The following is a 25,684-nucleotide window of genomic DNA, read 5'->3' as shown; positions in this document are numbered from 1 at the left end:
CCGAAACGTTCATTTCTATGGGACAGCTGGATAAAGAATTTTAATATTGAAACAATGTTGCAAATGTCAGAGAGACAGACAGCAAGGTTTATACACATCTCCGCTGTTGAAAACTAAATGTTAGTCTAAAAGAAATGTGAGATAATGTCTAGATGCTTTTTATAGTGGAGATCAAGTTTATAAATTGCTTGGCTGGGCTGATGAGACAGTGGATTGCGCAGTCAGATGGAACAGAGTAAATAGGCATTTTAACATAGATTTAGCCGGTGGTAACTTGTGGAATAGACACCGTCTGGAATGCGGTTTTAACCAGTCAGCATTCAGGATTAGACCCACCCGTTGTATAACATAGCATATACTGTAAGTGTACTATTTATCTCAGCGCTTCATGTCTTGAAGTTCAACTCCCTTGTACTGATACTGAACTGTACTTAAGCCTGCTTCATCTGTACTTCCGTCGTGATAAAGCTTTCTAATTCAGTGAACATTGAGACCCTCATCTGAACTGGACAAGAGTTGACATGCAGGTCAATGGAGGCTCCTTGTGAACCTTAAACACATTATGGCAGCTGAGCCTCTCTCCCTCTCCCCTCGCCTTTATTCCAACTAATTGAATTGAGCTTTTAATGGAAATCCATACGTAAACCCCCACCCATATCAATTAACTGCACCGTCCGACACAGATGAAAAGGACATGTGGTGTGGTCCGTCCCTCGAATAATCTGCTGTAAATTTGGCTGATGGAATACTGTCTGTTTTAATTCAGGACTGGGAAGTAGCTTATACCTCCTATACGTAGGCTGGTAGACTGCTCTCCCACAAGTCTTTAGCCAATGGACTAATAAATGTAACATTTTGTTGCCTGTATACATTTGTGTTAGTACCAGTTGGGCTCAAATGACAGATTTCTCAAGTCCGTGTAACACACAAAGCTTTAATATTTTTTTTATTACATGTTTTATACAATTATAAAAATGATCATCAAAAGACTCAAAGACATAAAATAATGAACACATAGATCAATACCATAATTTTTTTTTTTTTTTTTGCCTTAATCACCCATCTAAAATGATGTCCAGGTTAAAGTTGTCACCAGTGCTGTCATGTCAGGAAGTGCAGAGGAGGAAATCCCTTTGGTCCTTGACCCCAGGGGATGTGAATGGGAGTGATTTACTCACAGAATGAAAGGGTCTCTGTGGCCTGATTACGATTGGGTGACTGAAACTCTTGTCCCTCAATGACTTCCTGTTTAATGGGTGATATTACTATTGCTAGCGTCAGCAGTCCTATCTCCATTTCACTTGATTGGTTGGTCTCAAAATGGAGCGATTTGACAGCTCTTTTGCTCTCGCTAATCTATACATTTTGTCTGGTTTCATTGTAGTGAACGAAATACATTAATGATCTATGATAAGAAAAGCTAACACAAAACCAAATCCATACTTGCATGCTGTTAAAACCTACCCATATTTGTCTTATGTTTTATGGCCTACTGTCCAGAAGTACCAGATATTTTCCCTAAAGTATAACATAGTAATTACAGCAAGATCATTTAAAATGGCTGACAGTGTTGACATCAATTAACAGGCTAATGATCTTAATGATCCTAAGTGGTGTGGTACTACACTTGATCCTGCTTTGGTCAGGTTGAGTCGGGTTGAGGTGGGCTGTTTGCAACATCGCTGTGTCAGGTGCTAATGAGAGGGGGGAAATGAGAGGCAGATGAGTGTTAAAGGGGAAGTTCACCTGTTTTTAACTTAACATTCATTATCTCCAGCACCATAGCAGTGTCTATCTTTCAATATGGGGATATAAAGTGGTGAAGTGCCCCTTTAATGCTCTGTGGGGGAACTGAAGAGATTCTAAACATCACTCCAACAGGAAGCACCTGTCAAGTTAGGATGCGTCCCAAACAGCACCCTGGTCAAAAGTAGTGCACTATATAGGGAATAGGGTACCATTTGGGACGCAGCATAGTGACTTAGGAGGATGGACAGGGCTCCGGCTCTGAGTGGTACAGGAAACAGACTTTTCGTGGTCGATTTTGTTGTATCAACCAGAACAGAGAGAAAGGGACATAACTCATTGAGATGTCTGACATTGTTTGACTGTCTGCTGTGGGAGTAAAGATTCTTCACGTTCTCCCTGTTTCAAAGGCTACTTTTTCGTGGCCTCTGTGGTCCCTTTTACTGTATCACACAACAGAGCGAAAGGGAGATGTATTATCTCCTGTTCTCTCTGTTGTGTCATACAGTTGGCTGATATTGTTTGACTACTAGGCAATATGTCTACTGTGGGGTAACTATTCCAGATTGCCTTCACAAAAGGGACTTCTAACCTCAAGGGTCTTTTAAAATAATGGTTAAATAAAAATATTCTTGACATTCTCCCTTTACCGAGAGGCTCCCGAGTCCTCCAGTATGTCGGTTCCTAGATTTAAGGGGAAATTGGATCTGGAGAGTCCTCCAGAGCTTTCTTTTCAACATGACATAACTGAACGTGAGAGACACACCGCCCCTTAGAATGAACTCCAGGTGGGGAGTTCAAAGGTTCTATTTGGCATGCCACGTTTGATTCCAGACTTCCACAGCAGTCAAAACGTTTACACACTACGTTCCACTTCCACCACCGTCTGTCCCACAGACATAAAGGGTTCCCGTGGAGGAGTAATGTGACCCCCGCAACCTTTTAGACAATGAAAGCTTTATACCCACACTATCAGCCCTCTTGTCCTGCAGACAAATCACCCATTTCCTTCATAGTAGTGATCTCATTGTGCTCCTACATCACACATGGTCTGTACTTCTGTACTAGCTGTAATTGTCTACTCATTATAGGCCTAGTAATTGTATTCACGTATGGTGTGATGATTGCTTCATTGATACATCCCTTCAAATGTAGCCTACAGTATGTTAACATTTAAATCTTTCTGAGCATCAGACAATTGATCGTATCCTGTCTTTGTGTGAAGTCTAGTCTGACAGTCAACTCCAGTGTTGTTATCTGTTTCTCTGGCCAATAGCCAAGTCCAGGGTTGGGTAACCTGACACTTTGATGTGATAAATTCCAGACTGTCAACACAAGGGGTAGAATTAGCGGGGTTACTTCCATGAACACTGCTGTACCTGCTGTTGATTTGACAGCACTGTGAGAGACCTGGGCTAAATCACACCATGTGATTTAGCCACCATGTGGCTTGTCGATTTTGTGCACATAACATACCTAGCTATGACATTTTGATCTGCTGTCATTTGGTCTTTATTGGTAGATAGTACTTATAATTACCTTAGGGCTAAAACAACCATGGCATCTACATTTTAATGGATTTCTCTTTGTGTGTGTGTATACAGTTGAAGTTGGAAGTTTACATACACCTTAGCCAAATACATTTAAAGTCAGTTTTTCACAATTCCTGACATTTAATCCTAGTAAATATTCCCTGTCTTAGGTCAGTTAGGATCACCACTTTATTTTAAGAATGTGAAATGTCAGAATAATACTAGAGAAAATGATTTATTTCAGCTTTTATTTCTTTCATCACATTCCCAGTGGGTCAGAAGTTTACATACACTCAATTAGTATTCGGTAGCATTGCCTTTAAATTGTTTAACTTGGGTCAAACGTTTCGTGTAGCCTTCCACAAGCTTCCCACAATAAGTTGGGTGAATTTTGGCCCATTCCTCCTGACAGAGCTGGTGTAACTGAGTCAGGTTTGTAGGCCTCCTTGCTCGCACATGCTTTTTCAGATCTGCCCACAAATGTTCTATAGGATTGAGGTCAGGGCTTTTTGATGGCCACTCCAATACCTTGACTTTGTGGGCACAACTTTGGAAGTATGCTTGGGGTCATTGTCCATTTGGAAGACCCATTGGCGACCAAGCTTTAACTTCCTGACTGATGTCTTGAGCTATTGCTTCAATATATCCACATAATTTTCCTTCCTCATGATGACATCTATTTTGTGAAGTGCATCAGTCCCTCCTGCAGCAAAGCACCCCCACAGCATGATGCTGCCACCCCCGTGCTTCACGGTTGGGATGGTGTTCTTCAGCTTGCAAGCCATCCCCTTTGTCCTCCAAACATAACGATGGTCATTATAGCCAAACAGTTCTATTTTTGTTTAATCAGACCAGAGGACATTTCTCCAAGAAGTACGATCTTTGTCCACATGTGCAGTTGCAAACCATAGTCTGGCTTTTCTATGGCGGTTTTGGAGCAGTGACTTCTTCCTTGCTGAGCAGCCTTTCAGGTTATGTCGATATAGGACTCGTTTTACTGTGGATATAGATACTTTTATTCCGGTTTCCTCCAGCATCTTAACAAGGTCCTTTGCTGTTGTTCTGGGATTGATTTGCACTTTTCGCACCAAAGTACGTTCATCTCTAGGAGACAGAACGCGTCTCCTTCCTGAGCGGTATGACTGCTGCATGGTCCCATGGTGTACTTGCGTACTATTGTTTGTACAGATGAACGTGTGTTAAGATAATTTATTAACTAACTATTTCAGTGTCTCTGTGCGTCTCCCAAAAGGTTGTAAGGCTTTTAGATCAAGAAACGGACAGAGCTCCCAGTTGCAATAGTCAGAGATTTTTATTCATTGAGAATTCTGTTATCACAATTTCAGAGTCCATCTTTTATACACACACGTCATACAAAAATCCCACTCCGCTGTAGTCGGGCTGTATATTTCCACTGTACCTGGGTTTAGCTCATGTTTTCCTCTGCTCTCCTAACCATCAGGTCACATTTACATGTTCTTATCATAGGCTGCATTCCTTAGTTATCGCCGTCCTCACAATATCCTGCACCATATTGAATAGTCTTTAACAAGTCTAACGGTTTCTCTCCTCCCTAAATCTTTGGAGGGAGCTGAAAGTCCATATTTCCCAGCGACAGCCCCGAAACCTGAAGGATCTGGAGAAGGTCTGTATGGAGGAGTGGGCCAAAATCCCTGCTGCAGTGTGTGCAAACCTGGTCAAGACCTACAGGAAACGTATGATCTCCGGAATTCTTACTGGTTGGTAGGGGATCAAATACTTATGTCATGCAACAAAATGCAAATTAATTACTTAAAAATCATACAATATGATTTTCTGGATTTTTGTTTTAGATTCCGTCTCTCACAGTTGAAGTGTACTTATGATAAAAATTACAGACCTCTACATGCTTTGTAAGTAGGAAAACCTGCAAAATCGGCAGTGTATCAAATACTTGTTCTCCCCACTGTATGTGTATGTGTGTGTACATCATAATAATATGCCATTTAGCAGACGCTTTTATCCAAAGCGACTTACAGTCATTCGTGCATAAATTTTTGTGTATGGGTGGTCCCGGTGATCGAACCCACTACCTTGGCGTTATAAGCGCCGTGCTCTACCAGCTGAGCTACAGAGGACCACATGACATATAGACAGAGACATATAGTCAGGTTAATGGTTCTGACCGGCAGCAGTATTTGTTTTCAAGAGAGTCGATTCCGACACCAGGTAATTCCACATAATGAATGAGATAAACACGTCTGGCTTGCGTTCCATTCTGGACTCCAGCCGCGTCTGCTGTCCGACTTCATTTAGTCTGTCTATTAGTTAACACGAGTTACAAAGAAGCCTTGTCTTGTTATGCCTCTGCTTACAGTGGCTGCTCAATACTGTAACCTAATCACATCATATGTCTGTCTCTTTTCGTTCATGTTTGTTTTTGGACCAATGCATGCAAAGTTGCAGACTAAACAAAAAGACAAAGGAGGATTGCATAAAATGTGAATTATTACTGTTTTAACTGATTTTAATATACGGACACTCAAAGTTTCTTTATTATTTTGTGTGTGAAAAATGTACTGTTGTTTCTCTGTACCAATCAAATACATTTTCCATTTTTGGCACAGATCCTCTCTCTGTATTGCCTCAAAACATCAACATGTCAATCTTCAAAGCATCCCCTGTTTATCCAACATCATTTGGATGAAGCTTGAGTAGCTTGATGGCAACAGGCAGATGGAGTGTGTGTTACCCCGTTTGAAGAAATCGTCTTGTCCTGAAAGCTGTGTAAAACACTGTGTTGCTGGAAACACTGCTGTGTGAGGTCTGTGTACGTGAGGTCTGCGAAAGCTGACTGATGTCCTTTTCACTGCCACTTTCCTTTCCATCTCCCTCTGTGATGTGATGGGTGTGTGATATCTCTGATTAGAGCTGTTCTGTCTGCTGAGACAAAACAGGACATGTCATTGTGTTTTCAGTTGGGGCGTGTGCTGCTTCAACGTTTACGATTGCAGCACTCTGTGTTCCTTTTGGTATATCCTAATTAAAATTCAAAGTGCATTTTGTCTGGACATTTTTGATTACTTTCTAATAAGTACATTTACATTATTTTAGAATCTCTGTGAGGGTACGAATATAATTATTTATTTATGTGGGAAGCCCTGTGATCCAGTTGGTGTTTTTAAATGGGCTTTGTTTCTGTGAAACAGATTGATCTTGATCTCATGTCTTCAACCGTGATGCTCTGTGCAGGAAACACTGAATCCACTGCAATGCCTAAAGATACCAATCCCGTTGATTGTTCTGAATGTCTTCAGATGTGCCCTACATGTTGACAGAAAGGTGCTATGTTTAGTCATGTGGATGCCTTCATGCCAGGGAACAATATGGTGATCAGCGGTCCGTGTTGTCTCTCTCTACAGGCAGCAGGTTCCGGTGCCTATCGCCATGGTGATCTTATATTGCATTGTGTATTCAGGCCACCCTCATGTTGCCAGTTGTTTAGCTACACTTTCAAAGCTAGGCCAGTTTTTTCCCTCTCAGTAAATGTATATAACCCATGCCTTTTTCTCAAGACCATGTTTGAAATAGTTCTCGTACTACTTTGTGAGAGAGGGAACACAACAAGCATGTTGATGATACATTATCATCCATGAACATCAATCTTGGACATTCACAGCAAACTGACCAAGCGTTAAATCATCAAGTCCATTCTAAATACTTCATCCACCTGACTATAGTCTTGGTATTCACCACAAAGTAAAACAAGTTCCAGTATGTACTATGAGGTCATCGGCCATATCTTGTCTCAGGTGCAGTGGTCTGTTTGACTGTGTGTGCTAGGGCACTGGGCCAGTATGGGAGAGGAAATTATTCAGTCTACCAGCTAGCTACATAAGTCCTTTTGCTATGCTTCCTCTGTTCTCTCTATTACTTATTAAACCACTAGTTCTCTTGATTGCCAAGAAGTGCGTTACTCATTCTTGTACCATCTGTGTAAAGGTGTGGTGGAATTGTCAGTGGACTACTCACCAGGATGGTCTGCCAAGCTACCAAGAGGTCTAAACCCTGTCTCAGTACTTTGGATTTAGGGGTTTTGTGAGAGGATCATTCAAAATTGAGATTCCAGTGTAAAATCACTTATTGGGAAGTTGGCAGAAGTTTGTGCCAGCACCCTCACCCTGTGACATTTGTATATAGACTTAGCTTAAAGTCACACAACATTGAGAGTTCATTGAAGTGAGTCTTGAGCTACAAAGTGAAGTACATTCAAACCCAGCAGAGCTTATGCCTTAAGAAACACCACCCCTAAAAAAAGCTCACGTCTTATTACTGTGCATGCCTTTTCACAATAGCAAGTGTTCATGTAGATATCTTAGTCATTTATTTACTCTACTTTGCCAACCCTCCCCCCTGAGAGTTGCCAGTGGTGATCTTTGTACAGTATGGGATGGTTAGGACTAGGGTGTGTGTGTGCACAGTAGGTCTATAGTACATGTGTTTACACAAAGCCTGACTATGAACTGTGCCATATCTTCCTCTTTATCCCTGATTTCCCACCTCATCGCTGAAGGATTTGGCTTGAGATTCAGAGATAAAGTGATTAAGTGATTGTGACGTGTCTTAGCATTAGTTCCCATGCAGCCGAGCCAAAGCAGCTCAATCAGAGACCTTTATGCTTCTCTCAGTTCAGTCGCCCACAACGTTGCCTGCAGTAGCACAAGTGAATGCACTCTCGCTGTTTCTATTACATTAATGATTGTGTTTGCTTAAGGGGTTTGGTAATGTGTCTTTTGTTAACTGCTTATGACAATGACATTGTTAAAAAGGTTAGGCTATACGAATTAAAGGATTTGAGTGCCTTTGGCTTTCAGTCTTTTCAAACAAGGCTTATGTTTTTGTTTTTACCCAACCCAACCCACAAAGGCTCAATCATTCCCATGATAACAGCCACTGACTTGAATATGTTTAAATCCGGTGTATTCAAATAGTAGTATGTTGATAAGAGCTCTACTTAAAAGATTGTAAATTAAGCTATCAGAATCAAACCAGATAATTCAAAGCCAGCCCACTATGCTGTGTATCACAGGGCAGTAGCTAAGAACAAAGGTGCAAGACATTAGAAAATACTTTGAAGTGAAGAAAAACATCCCCAACACGGATGATATCCTAATAATCCAAGCAAGCAAAGCAGCCTGACCAAGTGTGTAATATCATATTGCAGGGAAGAAGGCAGGCTGCCAATGTAATTGCATATGAGGTATGTTCAGTGGGCAATTGGGCATAACCCTTACGGAAAAAACAGATGATTTCACAATGTGGTTTTGGAACACTTCACATGTGATGATATTTCACATAACTTTTCACATGTGGATTCAAACTTTCACATGATGCCCTGCAAACAAAAAGTTGTTATGATGTCCCTGGAACATCACAAAATAGGCACAGTGTTTTCCACTTACATATTTAAAGTACATGATTACATTGTGTATGTTTATTTATACAGTAATTATTATTCAACCTGTCCTCACCTGGGATTTGAACTCTCAACCTCTTTCGTCACAGCATTCCAATCTTCCTGCTACGCCACCATGTCTGTGTCCTTGACTGATTTCACCTGTATTCCTACACTTTGGACTTCAAAGTAAATCTTAGCTTTGTATAATACACTCAAGAAAAACTGTTTATATTTATCTTAGTGATTCAAGAGTGACATTAAAACATGATAATATGCCCCACCAACATTAGACAACTATACAGAAAACCTTCAAATTGTTGAGATAAGTAAATTAATGGCATGATTTAGCTCATTCATAATTAATGTTTGCTTCATTCATGTGACGACCAATACCTCACAAGGCTTCTTCTCTCAAAGCTGAGACCTTGAAAGTGAGATGTCCCTTTCTCTAAACAAGGTTCTGGGCGTACTTGTCACGCTCGTTCATAGACGGGACGGACCAAGGCGCAGCGTGATATGCATACATGTTTATTTAAACTTAATAAACACTCGACAAAACAATAAACGAAACGTGAAGTCCAAGGTAGACACAAACAACATACCTTTCACGGAACAAGATCCCACAACCCACTAGTGCCAATAGGCTGCCTAAGTATTGTCCCCAATCAGAGACAACGAGCGACAGCTGCCTCTGATTGGGAACCACACCGGCCAACATAGATATACACCTACTAGATCCTACAACATAGAACAAACACAACAAAGAATATACACACCCTGACTCAACATATAAGCGTCCCCTGAGTCAGGGCGTGACAGTACCCCCCAAAGGTGCGGACTCCGACCGCACAACATAAACATAACAGGGTAGGGGCCGGGTGGGCATTCCGCCTCGGAGGCGGATCCGGCTCAGGGCGTGACGACCTCTCACTCTTCGCCTCCCTGTTGCGCCCCTGGTCTGGTCTAGACCTCGGCGCGTTGCTTCCCCTCTCCTTCCTCCCACGATACGCCAGGCCCAGTCTGGACCCTGGTGTGGGAGACCCCGAACCTGGAGAGGGGCTGACGTCATGGTCTGGACTGGAGCCGCTGACCGGAGCTGGACTCGGCACCGGTGGAGCGGACTGCTCTGGCTCCGGAGTGGAGCCGCTGACCGGAGCTGGATCAGGCACCGGTGGAGCGGACTGCTCTGTCTCCGGAGTGGAGCAGCTGACCGGAGCTGGATCAGGCACCGGCGGAGCGGACTGCTCTGGCTCCGGAGTGGAACAGCTGACCGGAACTGGATCAGGCACGGGCCGGACCGGACTGGCGACGCGCACCACTGGTTTGGTGCGAGGAACAGGAACAGGCCGGGCCAGGCTGGCGACGCGCACCACTGGCTTGGTGCGAGGAGCAGGAACAGGCCGGGCCGGGCTGGCGACGCGCACCACTGGCTTGGTGCGAGGAGCAGGAACAGGCCGGGCCGGGCTGGCGACGCGCACCACTGGCTTGGTGCGAGGAGCAGGAACAGGCCGGGCCGGGCTGGCGACGCGCACCACTGGCTTGGTGCGAGGAGCAGGAACAGGCCGGGCCGGGCTGGCGTTGCGCACCACTGGCTTGGTGCGAGGAGCAGGAACAGGCCGGGCCGGGCTGGCGACCGCACCACTGGCTTGGTGCGAGGAGCAGGAACAGGCCGGGCCGGGCTGGCGACGCGCACCACTGGCTTGGTGCGAGGAGCAGGAACAGGCCGGGCCGGGCTGCCGACGCGCACCACTGGCTTGGTGCGAGGAGCAGGAACAGGCCGGGCCGGGCTGGCGTCGCGCACCACTGGCTTGGTGCGAGGAGCAGGAACAGGCCGGGCCGGGCTGGCGACGCGCACCACTGGCTTGGTGCGAGGAGCAGGAACAGGCCGGGCCGGGCTGGCGGCCGCACCACTGGCTCGGTGCGAGGAGCAGGAACAGGCCGGGCCGGGCTGGCGACGCGCACCACTGGCTTGGTGCGAGGAGCAGGAACAGGCCGGGCCGGGCTGGCGGCGCGCACCACTGGCTTGGTGCGAGGAGCAGGAACAGGCCGGGCCGGGCTGGCGACGCGCACCACTGGCTTGGTGCGAGGAGCAGGAACAGGCCGGGCCGGGCTGGCGTTGCGCACCACTGGCTTGGTGCGAGGAGCAGGAACAGGCCGGGCCGGGCTGGCGACGCGCACCACTGGCTTGGTGCGAGGAGCAGGAACAGGCCGGGCCGGGCTGGCGACGCGCACCACTGGCTTGGTGCGAGGAGCAGGAACAGGCCGGGCCGGGCTGGCGACGCGCACCACTGGCTTGGTGCGAGGAGCAGGAACAGGCCGGGCCGAGGCTGGCGTTGCGCACCACTGGCTTGGTGCGAGGAGCAGGAACAGGCCGGGCCGGGCTGGCGACGCGCACCACTGGCTTGGTGCGAGGAGCAGGAACAGGCCGGGCCGGGCTGGCGACGCGCACCACTGGTTTGGTGCGAGGAGCAGGAACAGGCCGGGCCGGGCTGGCGACGCGCACCACTGGCTTGGTGCGAGGAGCAGGAACAGGCCGGGCCGGGCTGGCGACGCGCACCACTGGCTTGGTGCGAGGTGCAGGAACTGGCCGGGCCGGACTGGCGACGCGCACCACTGGCTTGGTGCGAGGTGCAGGAACTGGCCGGGCCGGACTGGCGACGCGCACCACTGGCTTGGTGCGAGGAGCAGGAACGGGTCGGGCCGTACTGGGAACACGCACCACTGGCTTAGTGCGGGGAGCAGGAACGGGCCGGACCGGACTGGCGACACGCACCACTTGCTTGGAGCGAGGAGCGGGACTGGGTTCCTTTATTAACCCCCGCTCCTTCTGCTGCCTATCCAGCTCCTCTCGCCGTGCCTCTACACTTTCCTTCTCCCTTCTAGCCTCCTGTAGCGCCTCCCTCTGACCGAATAACTCCTGCTCCCTCTGAACCAATAGCCCCCGTAACATGGTGGCCTCCTAACCTGCAGATTCGCCCTTCCACGGCCTCCTGCTGCCTCGTCATCCACCCCGTGTGCCCCCCCAAAAATGTTTTATTGGGGTTGCCTCTCGGGTCTCCGTCGTCGGCACGGTTGGCGCCGTTTCTCCTCTCCTACCTGGGCATCAACCTTCATCGCCTCACGATAACGGACGGCCTCCTCCTCAGTAATTCTCCCCCAACCGAGGAGGACATCTACTAAAGTTACCTCCCGTTGAATACCCGGCATTTGCTCCTTCTGGGCACGCTGCTTGGTCCTTGTTAGGTGGGATCTTCTGTCACGCTCGTTCATAGACGGGACGGACCAAGGCGCAGAATGATATGCATACACGATTATTTAAACTTAATAAACACTCAACAAAACAATAAACGAAACAAAACGTGAAGTCCAAGGTAGACACAAACAACATACCTTTCACGGAACAAGATCCCACAACCCACTAGTGCCAATAGGCTGCCTAAGTATGGTCCCCAATCAGAGACAACGAGCGACAGCTGCCTCTGATTGGGAACCACACCGGCCAACATAGATCTAGACATACTAGATCCTACAACATAGAACAAACACAACAAGGAATATACACACCCTGACTCAACATATAAGCGTCCCCTGAGTCAGGGCGTGACAGTACTGCCAAATTGCAGATACTGATAGTGAGGATTCGTTCAATCAGTCACTTGCATGAACACAGAAATTGGTTTATAGAAAGCACAAACAGAACACAGAAATCGGTTATTAGAAAAGCACAAACATAAAAAAATCCATAACAGTACACTCAGTGTAGAGTTTACATGTTAACATGTGAGAATAAGATGTTTTCACATGTGAAAAACTTTCACAAGTGAAATTCGAATTTGCACTATCACGTGAAAAATGTTAATATGTGAAAATCTAACTCTCACATGTGGAATTGCATTTTGACATGTGAAAAACTCTGAAATTGTAAGGTTCTGTATTTATTTTCTTAGTCAACATTGTGTTCTTGAACGTAGCCCTGTTTCTTTGTGTTCTTGAACGTAGCCCTATCTTTCATTTTTGTTCATGAATTTCACCTGTGTTAGTTACTCACCTGGTCTCATCAGCTCCTTATGTAGTTCAGTTCATTCTGTTGGTGCCTTGTGAGGTACAGTGGGGAAAAAAAGTATTTAGTCAGCCACCAATTGTGCAAGTTCTCCCTCTTAAAAAGATGAGAGAGGCCTGTAATTTTCATCATAGGTACATGTCAACTATGACAGACAAAATGAGGAAAAAAAATCCAGAAAATCACATTGTAGGATTTTTAATGAATTTATTTGCAAATTATGGTGGAAAATAAGTATTTGGTCAATAACAAACGTTTCTCAATATTTTGTTATATACCCTTTGTTGGCAATGACACAGGTCAAACGTTTTCTGTAAGTCTTCACAAGGTTTTCACACACTGTTGCTGGTATTTTGGCCCATTCCTCCATGCAGATCTCCTCTAGAGCAGTGATGTTTTGGGGCTGTTGCTGGGCAACACAGACTTTCAACTCCCTCCAAAGGTTTTCTATGGGGTTGAGATCTGGAGACTGGCTAGGCCACTCCAGGACCTTGAAATGCTTCTTACGAAGCCACTCCTTTGTTGCCCGGGCGGTGTGTTTGGGATCATTGTCATGCTGAAGGACCCAGCCACGTTTCATCTTCAATGCCCTTGCTGATGGAAGGAGGTTTTCACTCAAAATCGCACGATACATGGCCCCATTCATTCTTTCCTTTACACGGATCAGTCGTCCTGGTCCCTTTGCAGAAAAACAGCCCCAAAGCATGATGTTTCCACCCCCATGCTTCACAGTAGGTATGGTGTTCTTTGGATGCAACTCAGCATTCTTCGTCCTCCAAACACGACGAGTTGAGTTTTTACCAAAAAGTTATATTTTGGTTTCATCTGACCATATGACATTCTCCCAATCCTCTTCTGGATCATCCAAATGCACTCTAGCAAACTTCAGACGGGCCTGGACATGTACTGGCTTAAGCAGGGGGACACGTCTGGCACTGCAGGATTTGAGTCCCTGGCGGCGTAGTGTTACTGATGGTAGGCTTTGTTACTTTGGTCCCAGCTCTCTGCAGGTCATTCACTAGGTCCCCCCGTGTGGTTCTGGGATTTCTGCTCACCGTTCTTGTGATCATTTTGACCCCACGGGGTGAGATCTTGCGTGGAGCCCCAGATCGAGGGAGATTATCAGTGGTCTTGTATGTCTTCCATTTCCTAATAATTGCTCCCACAGTTGATGTCTTCAAACCAAGCTGCTTACCTATTGCAGATTCAGTCTTCCCAGCCTGGTGCAGGTCTACAATTTTGTTTCTGGTGTCCTTTGACAGCTCTTTGGTCTTGGCCATAGTGGAGTTTGGAGTGTGACTGTTTGAGGTTGTGGACAGGTGTCTTTTATACTGATAACAAGTTCAAACAGGTGCCATTAATACAGGTAACGAGTGAAGGACAGAGGAGCCTCTTATAGAAGAAGTTACAGGTCTGTGAGAGCCAGAAATCTTGCTTGTTTGTAGGTGACCAAATACTTATTTTCCACCATAATTTGCAAATAAATTCATAAAAAATCCTACAATGTGATTTTCTGAAGAAAAAAAATCTCAATTTGTCTGTCATAGCTGACGTGTACCTATGATGACAATTACAGGCCTCTCTCATCTTTTTAAGTGGTAGAACTTGCACAATTGGTGGCTGACTAAATACTTTTTTCCCCCACTGTATTGTTCGTTTTGAATCTACTAAGCCTTTTCCTAGCTCGTTTGTGAGAACCAGTTATAGCCTTCAGTCCTAGTTTTTGATTTTCCTGCCTGTGACCACAATTCCTGCCTTTTGCGAAGGCGAAATAAACACCTGCCGCGCTCTGCGCGTGAATCTACACCTTTTTCTCCCTGAGTATTCAGTACAGAAATGTTGTCACGTGTAGTTTCATGGTATCTATCACGTTGAAATTTTGCATCCCCATGTTGTCAGATTTATTTCACATGAGATCATATTTTCACATGTGCTCAGATGTTATCACATGTTGCTTTTACATGTTGTCACATATTATCACATTAACTTCACATAAGATCACATGAGATCATATGTGAAACACGTGATCACATGTGAAATTCATCTGGTTTTTCCGTAAGGGAAGACACATCAGGGCTCGATTAGCTCTAATAGCATGTGCTCTTTTCAGACCTGGGTTCAAATAGTATTTGAAATCCTTTCAAAAACGTTATCTGTGCTCGATTGCTTGCCTGGCTTATTGAACCAATAGATTATTCCAGAAACCGCAAACCCTGTCACGCCTTGACTCAGGGGACTCTTATATGTTGAGTCAGGGTGTGTATATTATTTGTTATATATATTCTATGTTGTAGGTCTATTATGTGTAGATCTATGTTGGCCGGTGTGGTTCCCAATCAGAGGCAGCTGTAGCTCGTTGTCTCTGATTGGGGCCCATACTTAGGCAGCCTATTGGCACTAGTGGGTTGTGGGATCTTGTTCCGTGTAAGGTATGTTGTTTGTGTCTACCTTGGACTTCACGTTTCGTTTAGTTTGTTGTTTTGTCGTTGTGTTTACTCGGTATAATAAACATGTATGCATAACACGCTGCGCCTTGGTCCGTCCCGTCCTTCAACGAACGTGACAAACCCAGCCCATCAGGCACTCAATGCAGGCTCAAGTAAACTCTCAAAGTATTTGAAGGACTCTGACTCGTTCTGTTATGTCTTACAGTACAGTGATAATGGAGAGCATGCAGAGCACGCCGGCATGGACATCATTAGCCTGTGTGCTGGTAGTGTTGCATTCCTTCCTAGTACCCCCTGCCACCTGTATGACATACCACAGCTGCCAGTACTGGAGCTCCTTTTGCTGAAGTAGCGGGACAGCACTCCCAGGTCAGATGCCAGATGAGTGGAACAATTACCTTGTGTTTGTTACACAAGCAGGCACATACGCACGCACGTACACAAAACACACACACACATGCATGTAAGTACACACACAAACACACACACACACTGATCAGTAGTGATCCCTGTCTACTCTCTGGTATGTTTATCTCTACTCCTTTTCTCCTCCTCCTTCTTTCCAGTGGGCCAGTGGTATTTGTGATAACATTATCTGTGTAACTAGTCAGCCTTATTGGTGGATGTCAGTAAATGTCCTCCCTATTATCTCTGTCATCGCCTTGGTGACGACTGGCATTTATTAAACTTGACTGATGAGCTCTGAACATTTGTGTCTGCCTGGGTCTAGATATTACAGTCAAAGCTGAAATATCTGTCTTTGTTGCTACAAATGTACAGATCTTCTTAACCCAGAGGAGCGCTCCCATTTCTGGACTCCTTATAGAATAATTCCGTGCCACGGTAGTGTCTTCACTATAATGCATTCTTGTTATTAATGAATATTGCGTGGAATTGCTTGATGTTTCTTTCTCCATTGTCCCCTCCACATCCCAAACTACTTATGAATGAGACATGAGTTGGAGAGAGAGAAAGAGAGAAAGGAATTATGAATTAGAGGATAAGAGACTGATTGACTTTGGTTGTTTGGATACCGTCGTGTCCTTGTATACCACAGCTCACTCACCCTTTACTTGACATCCTCATTTCCTCGTTCCTGCTCAGCCAAACCTGATTTAGAGTCACATGACACAACCCAACCCGGGTCCTGGGTGAGGGGAGGGGGGCAACCAAATTAAATTAGACCCCCCCCCCCAAACTGGATGAGACAGCTCAGAGGGACGGATGGCAGGAGAAAGGTGCCCTTCAGTTCAGCACTCCTCCCTGGTCCTCCCTCTCTTCCGTCTGTCATTGTCTGACTGCCGCCTCGCATTGCCCTCTCCCTCCGCGCCCCTCCTCCCCAGTCTCTCCTCTGTTTACTCGTTCTACCTCTCTCCAGTCTGACTTTTCTGTGTCTGACCTCTCCCCGACTCCTCCTCATCAGTACCCACCTCATTGCAGTGTGTACAGCATATCAACGAGAAAGAGAAAGCGAGCGAGATAGGGAAAAATCTGCACATCCTGGTTTGGCTGCCTGCCTCTCTATTTCACAGGTGCAGTCATCTGTGTTACATCTATTATCTTTTATTGAAGCAAGGGAGGACAGCTCAAATTGTTTGGTTATTACACCCTTTAATCCAAATACATACATTTGACTCTCTAAAGGAAACAAGACATTTTGAATTACTACTCTCTCTGCTACACAATGCCACATGTCTGTATGGTGAAAGACTTCTGATCAAGTAGCCAATTAGGTGCCAGTTATCAAGGGTCAGTGGATACGCATGGTTGACATGGTATCATCAGTGGTGCCCGGAGAAGTCGATATACTCCAATTTTTCTAACATTTTCCCAAACAGCCCGCCCGGCGAAGGATAGGCGCCCTCTGAGAAACAGTGACGTACTCTGAATGACCTAAAATGATTAATCCCATATTGGTCTTTCACAGTCAGGACAACCCAATATGTACTGCGCAAGTAGTCTAATAGTAGGCCTACTATTGAAATAGATAAATGAGGATGTCAACTGAGTCAGAAATTGAAAGGTTTCTGATTTTCCCCATTTCTTTTAGGTTTTAGCTCTCAAATTCACACCTTTTTAATTGAAAAAAAACAAAAAAACATTGGATGTTCTAAGTCAACAACAATGCTTAAACCACATCAGGAGACCACTGTTGAGTCGTAGTTACCCTTTAATTCAAGTGTGGAGGCACTTAGCACTGTTATTTGGTTAGCAGTGTTTCTGTAGCGGCCATGGGATGGAGTTTGCAAAACAAATGGCCACTGGATTGATGCAAATAATCATGATCTCATTCTGCCCGGTAGACATAGGCTGCTTTAATATTTAATTGAGAAGGTTTTTGGGAAAGCCTTTCCATCTACCAGAAGACGGTTAGGCCTATCATTAGCATCTCTATATTTTTCCTGTTCCTTAATTGTTTGAAACCTGGATGTTTTACTACATATTATGAGGCATGTCTTACCTTGCTTTAAAGTAGCCTAGCCAAAATAAGACCATAGAAATGTTGAGGGAAATATTTTATAAACCTCATATGCGCTCTCCTGTTCTATAGGACTATTTTTCAAATCAACTTTCTTTCATTGTTTAGCAGCCAACGGCATTATCCTAGTCATATTAGCAACCCACAATAGTTGTTGCATCTTTAGATCTCTTAACGCCGTGTGCACATTGCTGCGCTTAAAATGTGGAAAAATTATAGTTTATCAACATTTTAACCGAAACATTCTGATCTGTTAAATCAGCCTTATTAATTGATACTGCGTATACCTCGACTAAACTACTTGTGGGGATTAAGAAAGGAGTATATGCAATGCCCACTGAAAAAAGTGGGTATAAGGCGTATACCTGTGTATACCTGCCACTACACCACTGGGTATCATCTGATCTCCTGCAGACATGCGTGTGGGGCCTTATTGTCAGTGAGCTATAGACTATAGATGGGCAATCTATGGGTTGAAATGTAAACGCAGATTTGTTTTGTCTTGTTTGGATCCACAGACTCCTTGTTGGAGCGCCCAAGGAGAAGGCAGAGTCCGGCGTGAAGGCCAGTGAAACAGGAGATGTGTATACCTGCCCTGTAAATGTTGCCCAATCAGATTGCACCAGGATGAACCTGATTGGCTCAGGTAGGCATTGTGTTTTTGCACTTGTTGCTCAGAGTTTCTAATTCTGCTTTAAAAATGTAAGGAAATATTATAGAACATTTGGACTAAGAATAGATTACTGATTGCTCTACAAAAGGTACTATCCATGGAAAACATTAATATCGTCACAGAGGAAATGTTAATAACAAATCAACTGAAATAAGGGATGTGAAGAGGAACATAAGGAAGTAATTGGTTCTGGTTCCTAAAACAAATGCCTTATTGTTGTATTGTTATGAAACCCAAAGCACAGTGATGATGAGTGTTGTGATATACTGTGACCTTCGACCTTTCAGACCCTGACCTCATTGAGGGTGAGGACAGAGTTGAGGATATGTGGCTGGGGGTGACTGTGGCCAGCCAGAGACAGCCAGGGGGGCGAATTCTGGTGAGTAACTTCTTGTCTGCTTATTAAAGCTTAATTGGTTCAAAAGGCCATCAGTCACTCTCCTCTCGTGACCCTCCAGACCAGCAAGTTGGATCTCCTTTCTGAGTTTACAGAACAGATTAGTGTAAATTACAGCAAAGAATGTTAAAATGCATTAAATATTGATATGAATGATTCTCTCTCTCTCTCTCTCTCTCTCTCTCTCTCTCTCTCTCTCTCTCAGACCTGTGGCCATCGCTTTGTGAAGTTATACGGCGTATTGAAGCTGCGTCAGATGATTGGGAAGTGTTATATCCGTGGTAACGACCTGAACTATAATGAAACAGACATGCACTGGCAGAACCCTGATCAGGTGTGCAGCCACACTAAAGACATCACAGGCGAGGTCATGTGCAACATGGGCATCTCTGCTGCAATCACTGACACAGAGGTCATCGTGGGCGCCCCTGGCAGCTTTGAGTGGCAAGGTAGGCATAGATTTGTTTGAGACTGCAAAAAATACATCCCACAGGGACAATACAGTCAGTAAAGTTAAGTACAGTCATGACCGAAATTATTGGCACCCTTGATAAAGATGAGCAAAAAAGACTACTATATGAACGTATTTTATATTCATATATTTTTTCAGAGAAAATGATTTGTATCACAAAGATAGGGGTACAAAATTATTGGCACCCATGTTTTCAATACTCCGGCACCTTCCCCTTGCGAGGATAACGGCACTGAGCCTTTTTGTAAAATGTTTTATGAGATTGGAGAACACATTGGGAGGGATCTCAGGCCATTCCTCCATACAGAATCCTTCCAGATCATTAATATAATTAGTCTGCACTTATGTACTGCCCTCTTCCATTCAAACCACAGGTTTTCAATGGGGTTCAAGTCCGGAAATATGGATTTTGTGGTCAATTAACAATTTCTTTGTGGATTTTGATGTATGCTTGGGGTTATTGTCTTGCTGGAAGATCCACTTGTGCCCAAATAGCTCTATTTTTATTTAATATAACAAATGTAAAAACCTGGGGGCCATTCTTGCAAACATTAGAAAAAGTTTAAGAATCAGCCAATTAAAATCGTTGACGCAGTTGCATGTGATCAAAGGCTACATGTTAAGCCGATGTCAAACGAAGTAATCTGGACGCAATTTATGTTGCTTGCAACAAAGTTGCATCTGGGTTTCTCCGTGTGTCACCCCCCCAGACCTTTTTTTGTCCAGTTTCAACTGAAATTGTCCAACATGAACTGCACTATACAGCTAGCTGGCTTAGCTCGACGCTAGCTTGGTTAGCTAGCTAGCTTGATAAAACATGGTTTGCAAATGTAGCTAAATGTACAGCCAGCATTTTGTCTATATCGATGCTGTTACAATTACCAAACGTTTGGATAAACAAGTAATTTATGAAACCATGATCTGATGTATGACAGCATTGGATGTTGTATGCAATTTCAATTACGTTTGAATTGCTTCGTGTATCAGCAAAGTTGCTTAAAATGATGCCACTTGCAACTTGCATCTGCAACAGAAATTGCTTTAGCTGTCCCCATCACAAAAATCTGGTAAAAAAAAAGCCCTATGCTAATCTCACCAGATGGCTATGATTATATCCGGTTCAAATTTCGTATCAGCTAATTAAAATCATCTTCCTAGTTGGATGTGATACAACACTTTTCCATGAGAGCGTCCTTAACAGCACGCTGCACCATCTGCTAATTAAAGTTACTAAAACACGCATCAATTTTCAACTGGACGATTAGCTCACATTGTTGCGAGCCTGGATCCTGGTGATTATCGCTGTTTGCAGCAAGTTTGAGATATATCTTTTTCCCTTGAAATGTATATTAAAATTGATTGTGTTAGCATGTTGTGAAGAGAAGTGCAGCCAAAACCTTTTAAATGAAGATTACGAATACATTTAATGAGGAGCTTCTTGTTGGAGTCCCTTTTGCAGACCGACACATACTATAGTATAGGCTATATTACATAGACGTGTAGGCCTACACTTACATGTACAATGTTTTATATGCATTATTATTATCACCCGACCAGCCGAGAACAGTGAACAGAGAACAGTGAACAGTGCTTGAAGCAAAGGGGGCTCAAACCCACAGTGAATGAGCACTGTTGTTTTCGAGTGAACTGCTTTAGCAGTGTGTGCCACACAGTCATGCAATCTCCATAGACAAACATCAGCAGTAGAATGGCCTTACTGAAGAGCTCAGTGACTTTCAACGCGGCACTGTCATAAGATGCCACCTTTCCAACAAGTCAGTTCATCAACTTTTTGCCCTGCTAGAGCTGCCCCGATCAACTGTACGTGCTGTTATTGTGAAGTGGAAACGTCTAGGAGCAACAACGGCTCAGCCGCGAAGTGGTAGGCCACACAAGCTCACAGAACGGGACCACCGAGTGCTGAAGCGCGTAGCTCGTAAAAATTGACTGTCCTCAGTTGCAATGCTCACTACCGAGTTCCAAACTGCCTCTGGAAGCAATATCAGCACAATAACTGTTCGTCAGGAGCTTCATGAAATGGGTTTCCATGGCCTAGAAGGCGCACACAAGCCTAAGATCACCATGCGCAATGCCAAGCGTTGGCTGGAGTGGTATAAAGCTCGCCGCCATTGGACTCTGGAGCAGTGGAAATGCGTTCTCTGGAGTGATGAATCACGCTTCACCATCTGGCAGGACAAATCTGAGTTTGGCGGATGCCAGGAGAATGCTACCTGCCCGAATGCATAGTGCCAACTGTAAAGTTTGGTGGAGGAGGAATAATGGTTTGGGCTCGGCCCCTTAGTTCCAGTGAAGGGAAATCTTAACGCTACAGCATACAATGACATTCTAGAAGATTCTGTTCTTCCAACTTTGTGGCAACAGTTTGGGGAAGGCCCTTTCCTGTTTCAGCATGACAATGCCCCTGTGCACAAAGCAAGGTCCATACAGAAATGGTTTGTCGAGATCGGTGTGGAAGAACTTAACTGGCCTGCAAAGAGCCCTGACCTCAACCCCATCGAACACCTTTGGGATGAATTGGAATGCAGACTGCGAACCAGGCTTAATCGCCCGACATCAGTGTCCGACCTCACTAATGCTCTTGTGGCTGAATGAAAGCAAGTCCCTGCAGCAATGTTACAACATCTAGTGGAAAACCTTCCCAGAAGAGTGGAGGCTGTTATAGCAGCAAAGGGGGACCAACTCCATATTAATGCCCATGATTTTGGAATGAGATGTTCGACAAGCAGGTGTCCACATAGTTTTGGTCATGTAGTGTAGACTGACCAGGTGAAAGCTATGATCCCTTATTGATTGTTAAATCCACTTCAATCAGTGTAGATGAAGGGGAGGAGACAGGTTAAAGAAGGATTTTTAAGCCTTGAGACAATTGAGACATGAACTGTGAATGTGTGCCATTCAGAGGGTTTATGGGCAAGACAAAAGATTGAAGTGCCTTTGAACGGGGTATGGTAGTAGGTGCCAGGCACACTGGTTTGTGTCAAGAACTGCAAGGCTGCTGGGTATTCACGCTCAACAGTTTACATTGTGTGTCAAGAATGGCCACCACCCAAAGGACATCCAGCCAACTTAACACAACTGTGGGAAGCGTTGGGGTCAACAGGGGCTAGCATCCCCATGGAACGCTTTCGACTACCATGTGGAGTCCATGCCCCAACAAATATTAGGAAGGTGTCCTTAATGTTTTGTACACTCGGTGTAGATGCGAAAGTGAGTCTTATGAATTGGTAACATTAGGAAGTAACCTAGTCATAGATGCGATGATCATGCAATATTGGTACGCTACACTTGAGACAGACCAAGTGAAGGGGAACAAAAGTAAACCTTGAATTTACAGGTTTAAATATATTCCTCTGGTGGCCAAGTTAACCTATTTTAAGAAATGCCATTGGTGTGTGGAGAAAAAGTTAAAGATCTTTGATAGGCTGATTCAAAATTTGTTACAATAAATAATCCTGGCCACCTGGTGAGGGTTAGCTTTGGGCTAAATGTACCAGGTTATGTGATGGAAACAGCTAACATGTAGCCTTTGATCACATGCAAATACGTCAATGATTTTAACTGGCTGATGCTTAAACTAAAACTTAAATTTTTTCTCATGTTCGCAAGTATGGACCCCTGGAGTTTGCTAAACTGCATTGGCACTTGGATTGGAACCGGTGCTATGGTCAGATGACATGAAAATAGAGCTCTTTGGCCACACACACCACTGGTGTGTTTATCGTTGAAAGAAAGATGCATATACAGACCAGAACCCCAAACCTACTGTAAAATATGGTGATGGATCTTTGATGTTATGGGGTTATACTGGTCCTGGGGCCCTTGTTAAGGTCAACGGCATCATGACCTTTACCCAGTACCACATAACTGTTATCCAAAAACCTGGTTGCCTCTGCCAGGAGGCTGAAACTTGGCCGCAAGTGGATTATCCTTTATTATTTATTATACTTTATCAAGGGTGCCAATAATTTTGGTCATGACTGTATGTTAGCCTGGTCTGTGTGTGTGGTATAGTCAACACATATGGTCATTGTCATGCTAATTGTGCCCGTTTTTGTGGTTATTTCATATTTTGTTCCAAAATGTCAGTGTGTTGTTCTGCTTCTCTTTCAGGCAATGTTCATGTCTCCTGGATGAACCCAAAGGTCATCTATGACACCAAGAGAAGCAGCTTCCCCAACTTTAATAATCGACGGCACATTTACATAGGTACCATTTTGTCTTGCGTTACCCACGAAACTTCTATAAACAGATTTGAATTGAACCGGGTTTTTAACTAAACAGTGAAAATGTCGTGTGTGTTTTCTGTTGTCAGTTAACCTATGTTGTTAGTATGTCAGTATGTAGTAGTTAGGACAGAGTGGCTGCATGGCCAGATTTCCTAGATGCCTCTTCCCGATAGCTAAACAACCGTACCTTCTGCGCATGTGCATGATTCTCTACTTTACGAACAATTTCTTAAGATTAAGATCAGATCACGTAAGTTAGTAATAGGATGTTGTTTGTTGTTGTTGTGTCCCAGGCTACTCGGTGGCAGAGGGCCGAGGCCTCCTCAGCCAGGACCAGGACACAGTGGTGACAGGGGCTCCTAAGGATAACAAGGATGATGCCAAAGGCTCGGTCATTCTGACTGTGAAGAAGATGTCGGCTTCAGGGGACAGGGACCAGCTGAAACCCTACCTCACCCTGCGAGGCGAGCAGATGGGGTCCTACTTTGGGAACTCCCTAGCCGTGGCAGACCTCAACAATGATGGGTACAGTATGGATTGCAACTTCGTCTTACTTACTTACTTACTCCTCTTAATCCCCATGGGACATAAGTAACTTGTTTTAAATCATTGATATCGCTTATTTTGGAATTAATTTAACTGCAATATCAATTCTTCCTGAATTGTCTTAATTGAAATATTATTGACCGAACCCTGTTAGTTACTAACCCTGTCAATGAAACCACACTTTCTTTGTTTGCACATTTTCGTAGTTGGAATGATCTGATCATTGGAGCCCCGTTCTATTTTGATCGGAAGAAGGAGCTTGGTGGAGCGGTGTACGTCTATATGAACGAGAACGGCTCCTTCCGGCAGCGCTCCAGCATCATACTCCGAGGCCCTAGAGACTCTGCGTTTGGAATGGCTGTGGCTGCCATTGGAGATGTCAATCAAGATGGCTTTCAAGGTAACATTTTTTATTTAATTTAATTTCTCACACTTATAAAGAAAATGGGGTTGAATCTGTTCCTTAAAAGTTATGTGGTGGTGGCTCCCTCTTGTGGTTTTAACAGGATCTTAAATGTAAAAAACGAAATTGAATTCCACTTATTAATAATGTCTGCAGACATACTGTACCTAGGATAGGAAGTAGTTAAAGGCCCAGTGCAGTCAAAAACGTGATTTATATATACTTCCACTCTATGAGATTGGAATAATACTGTGAAATTGTGAAAATTATGAAAATGCACTTTTAGTGTAGGAGCTGTTTGGAAAGACTGCCTGGAATTTCAGCCTGTTTTGGTGGGATGGAGTTTAGACCTGCCTGGTGACATCATCAGGCTGTAAATTTGTTAATAGACCATTATACCACAGCATTGTTGAATACTAGTTTCTGATTGCTTAGAAGGGCATTCTAGAATGGACATTAAAACCAGATAGCGGGACAGTTGGAAAAGATATCGGGAAAGTTGGAAAATATATCGGGACACCTTGCAATCATGACGCAAAATGTGTCTACACATGCAGACCGTACTTACTACAAAGTTACAGACAGCTAAACAAACAACCACACAAACCGAAATTGGATACATTGTAAACGCAGGCCCAACGAGGAAGAACTTAGCAAGCATTGATTTGTCTTTGCAGAAACATCTTTTTTTGGAGCATCTGATAACCTAACGTGGTGAGTGATGAACTTGAATTTCTCCGGTCCCTATGTTGCAGTCACGACGCAAGTGGGGCTATGCTGTCAAATCCTCCCACATGTTTCTAGTTTGACCAGCTGTTTTCAGCAACTGGTATTTTTTAATTTGGTTGTCATATTGGCAGGTTTGCTAGCAACTAACTATTTAGATCGTTTCTAGCCTAGTGTTTGATATGCAATGTGATCTTCCCGCAATGAACAGTATTAGGTGTCCTGACGAGAAGGCAAACTTTTCTAGCTATGCCAGGCAAAATCGGGCATCATCAGCTCAACGTTATGGATGTATCCAAATTAATGTCAATAGAAAACAGCTTAAACAAATGCAAATGCAGCTACTTTGCTGTTATTCTGGCTGCAGAGGTTGTGATTGTGTTAGCCATAGCTAGTTGGCTACAGTAGCTAGCAAGCAAGGGACAAGAACGTTGCCAGCGAGCATGGCAACAACGGAACATATAGAACAAACAACTGGGTCGCGGCCATAAATATCGAACTAATCGAATGAACCAAAAG

At 44.4% G+C, this 25,684-nt stretch overlaps 1 protein-coding gene across 1 annotated transcript in view; it reads left to right on the top strand.

Annotated features, from left to right (window-relative positions):
- Positions 1–25,684, top strand: part of LOC121569695 (integrin alpha-3) — a 52,100-nt gene that overhangs the window by 9,760 nt on the left and 16,656 nt on the right. The window contains exons 2-7 of the mRNA XM_041880841.1: positions 18,220–18,347; positions 18,662–18,753; positions 18,977–19,220; positions 23,375–23,470; positions 23,784–24,015; positions 24,243–24,436. Of these exons, the coding sequence (XP_041736775.1) occupies positions 18,220–18,347; positions 18,662–18,753; positions 18,977–19,220; positions 23,375–23,470; positions 23,784–24,015; positions 24,243–24,436 (986 nt within the window). The remainder of the gene's footprint in view (positions 1–18,219; positions 18,348–18,661; positions 18,754–18,976; positions 19,221–23,374; positions 23,471–23,783; positions 24,016–24,242; positions 24,437–25,684) is intronic.

Source organism: Coregonus clupeaformis, unplaced genomic scaffold (assembly GCF_020615455.1).
Source record: "Coregonus clupeaformis isolate EN_2021a unplaced genomic scaffold, ASM2061545v1 scaf0027, whole genome shotgun sequence".
Classification (NCBI taxonomy): domain Eukaryota; kingdom Metazoa; phylum Chordata; class Actinopteri; order Salmoniformes; family Salmonidae; genus Coregonus; species Coregonus clupeaformis.
Note: the sequence above shows the minus strand (reverse complement) of the source record. Positions and strands in the feature narration are given on the sequence as shown.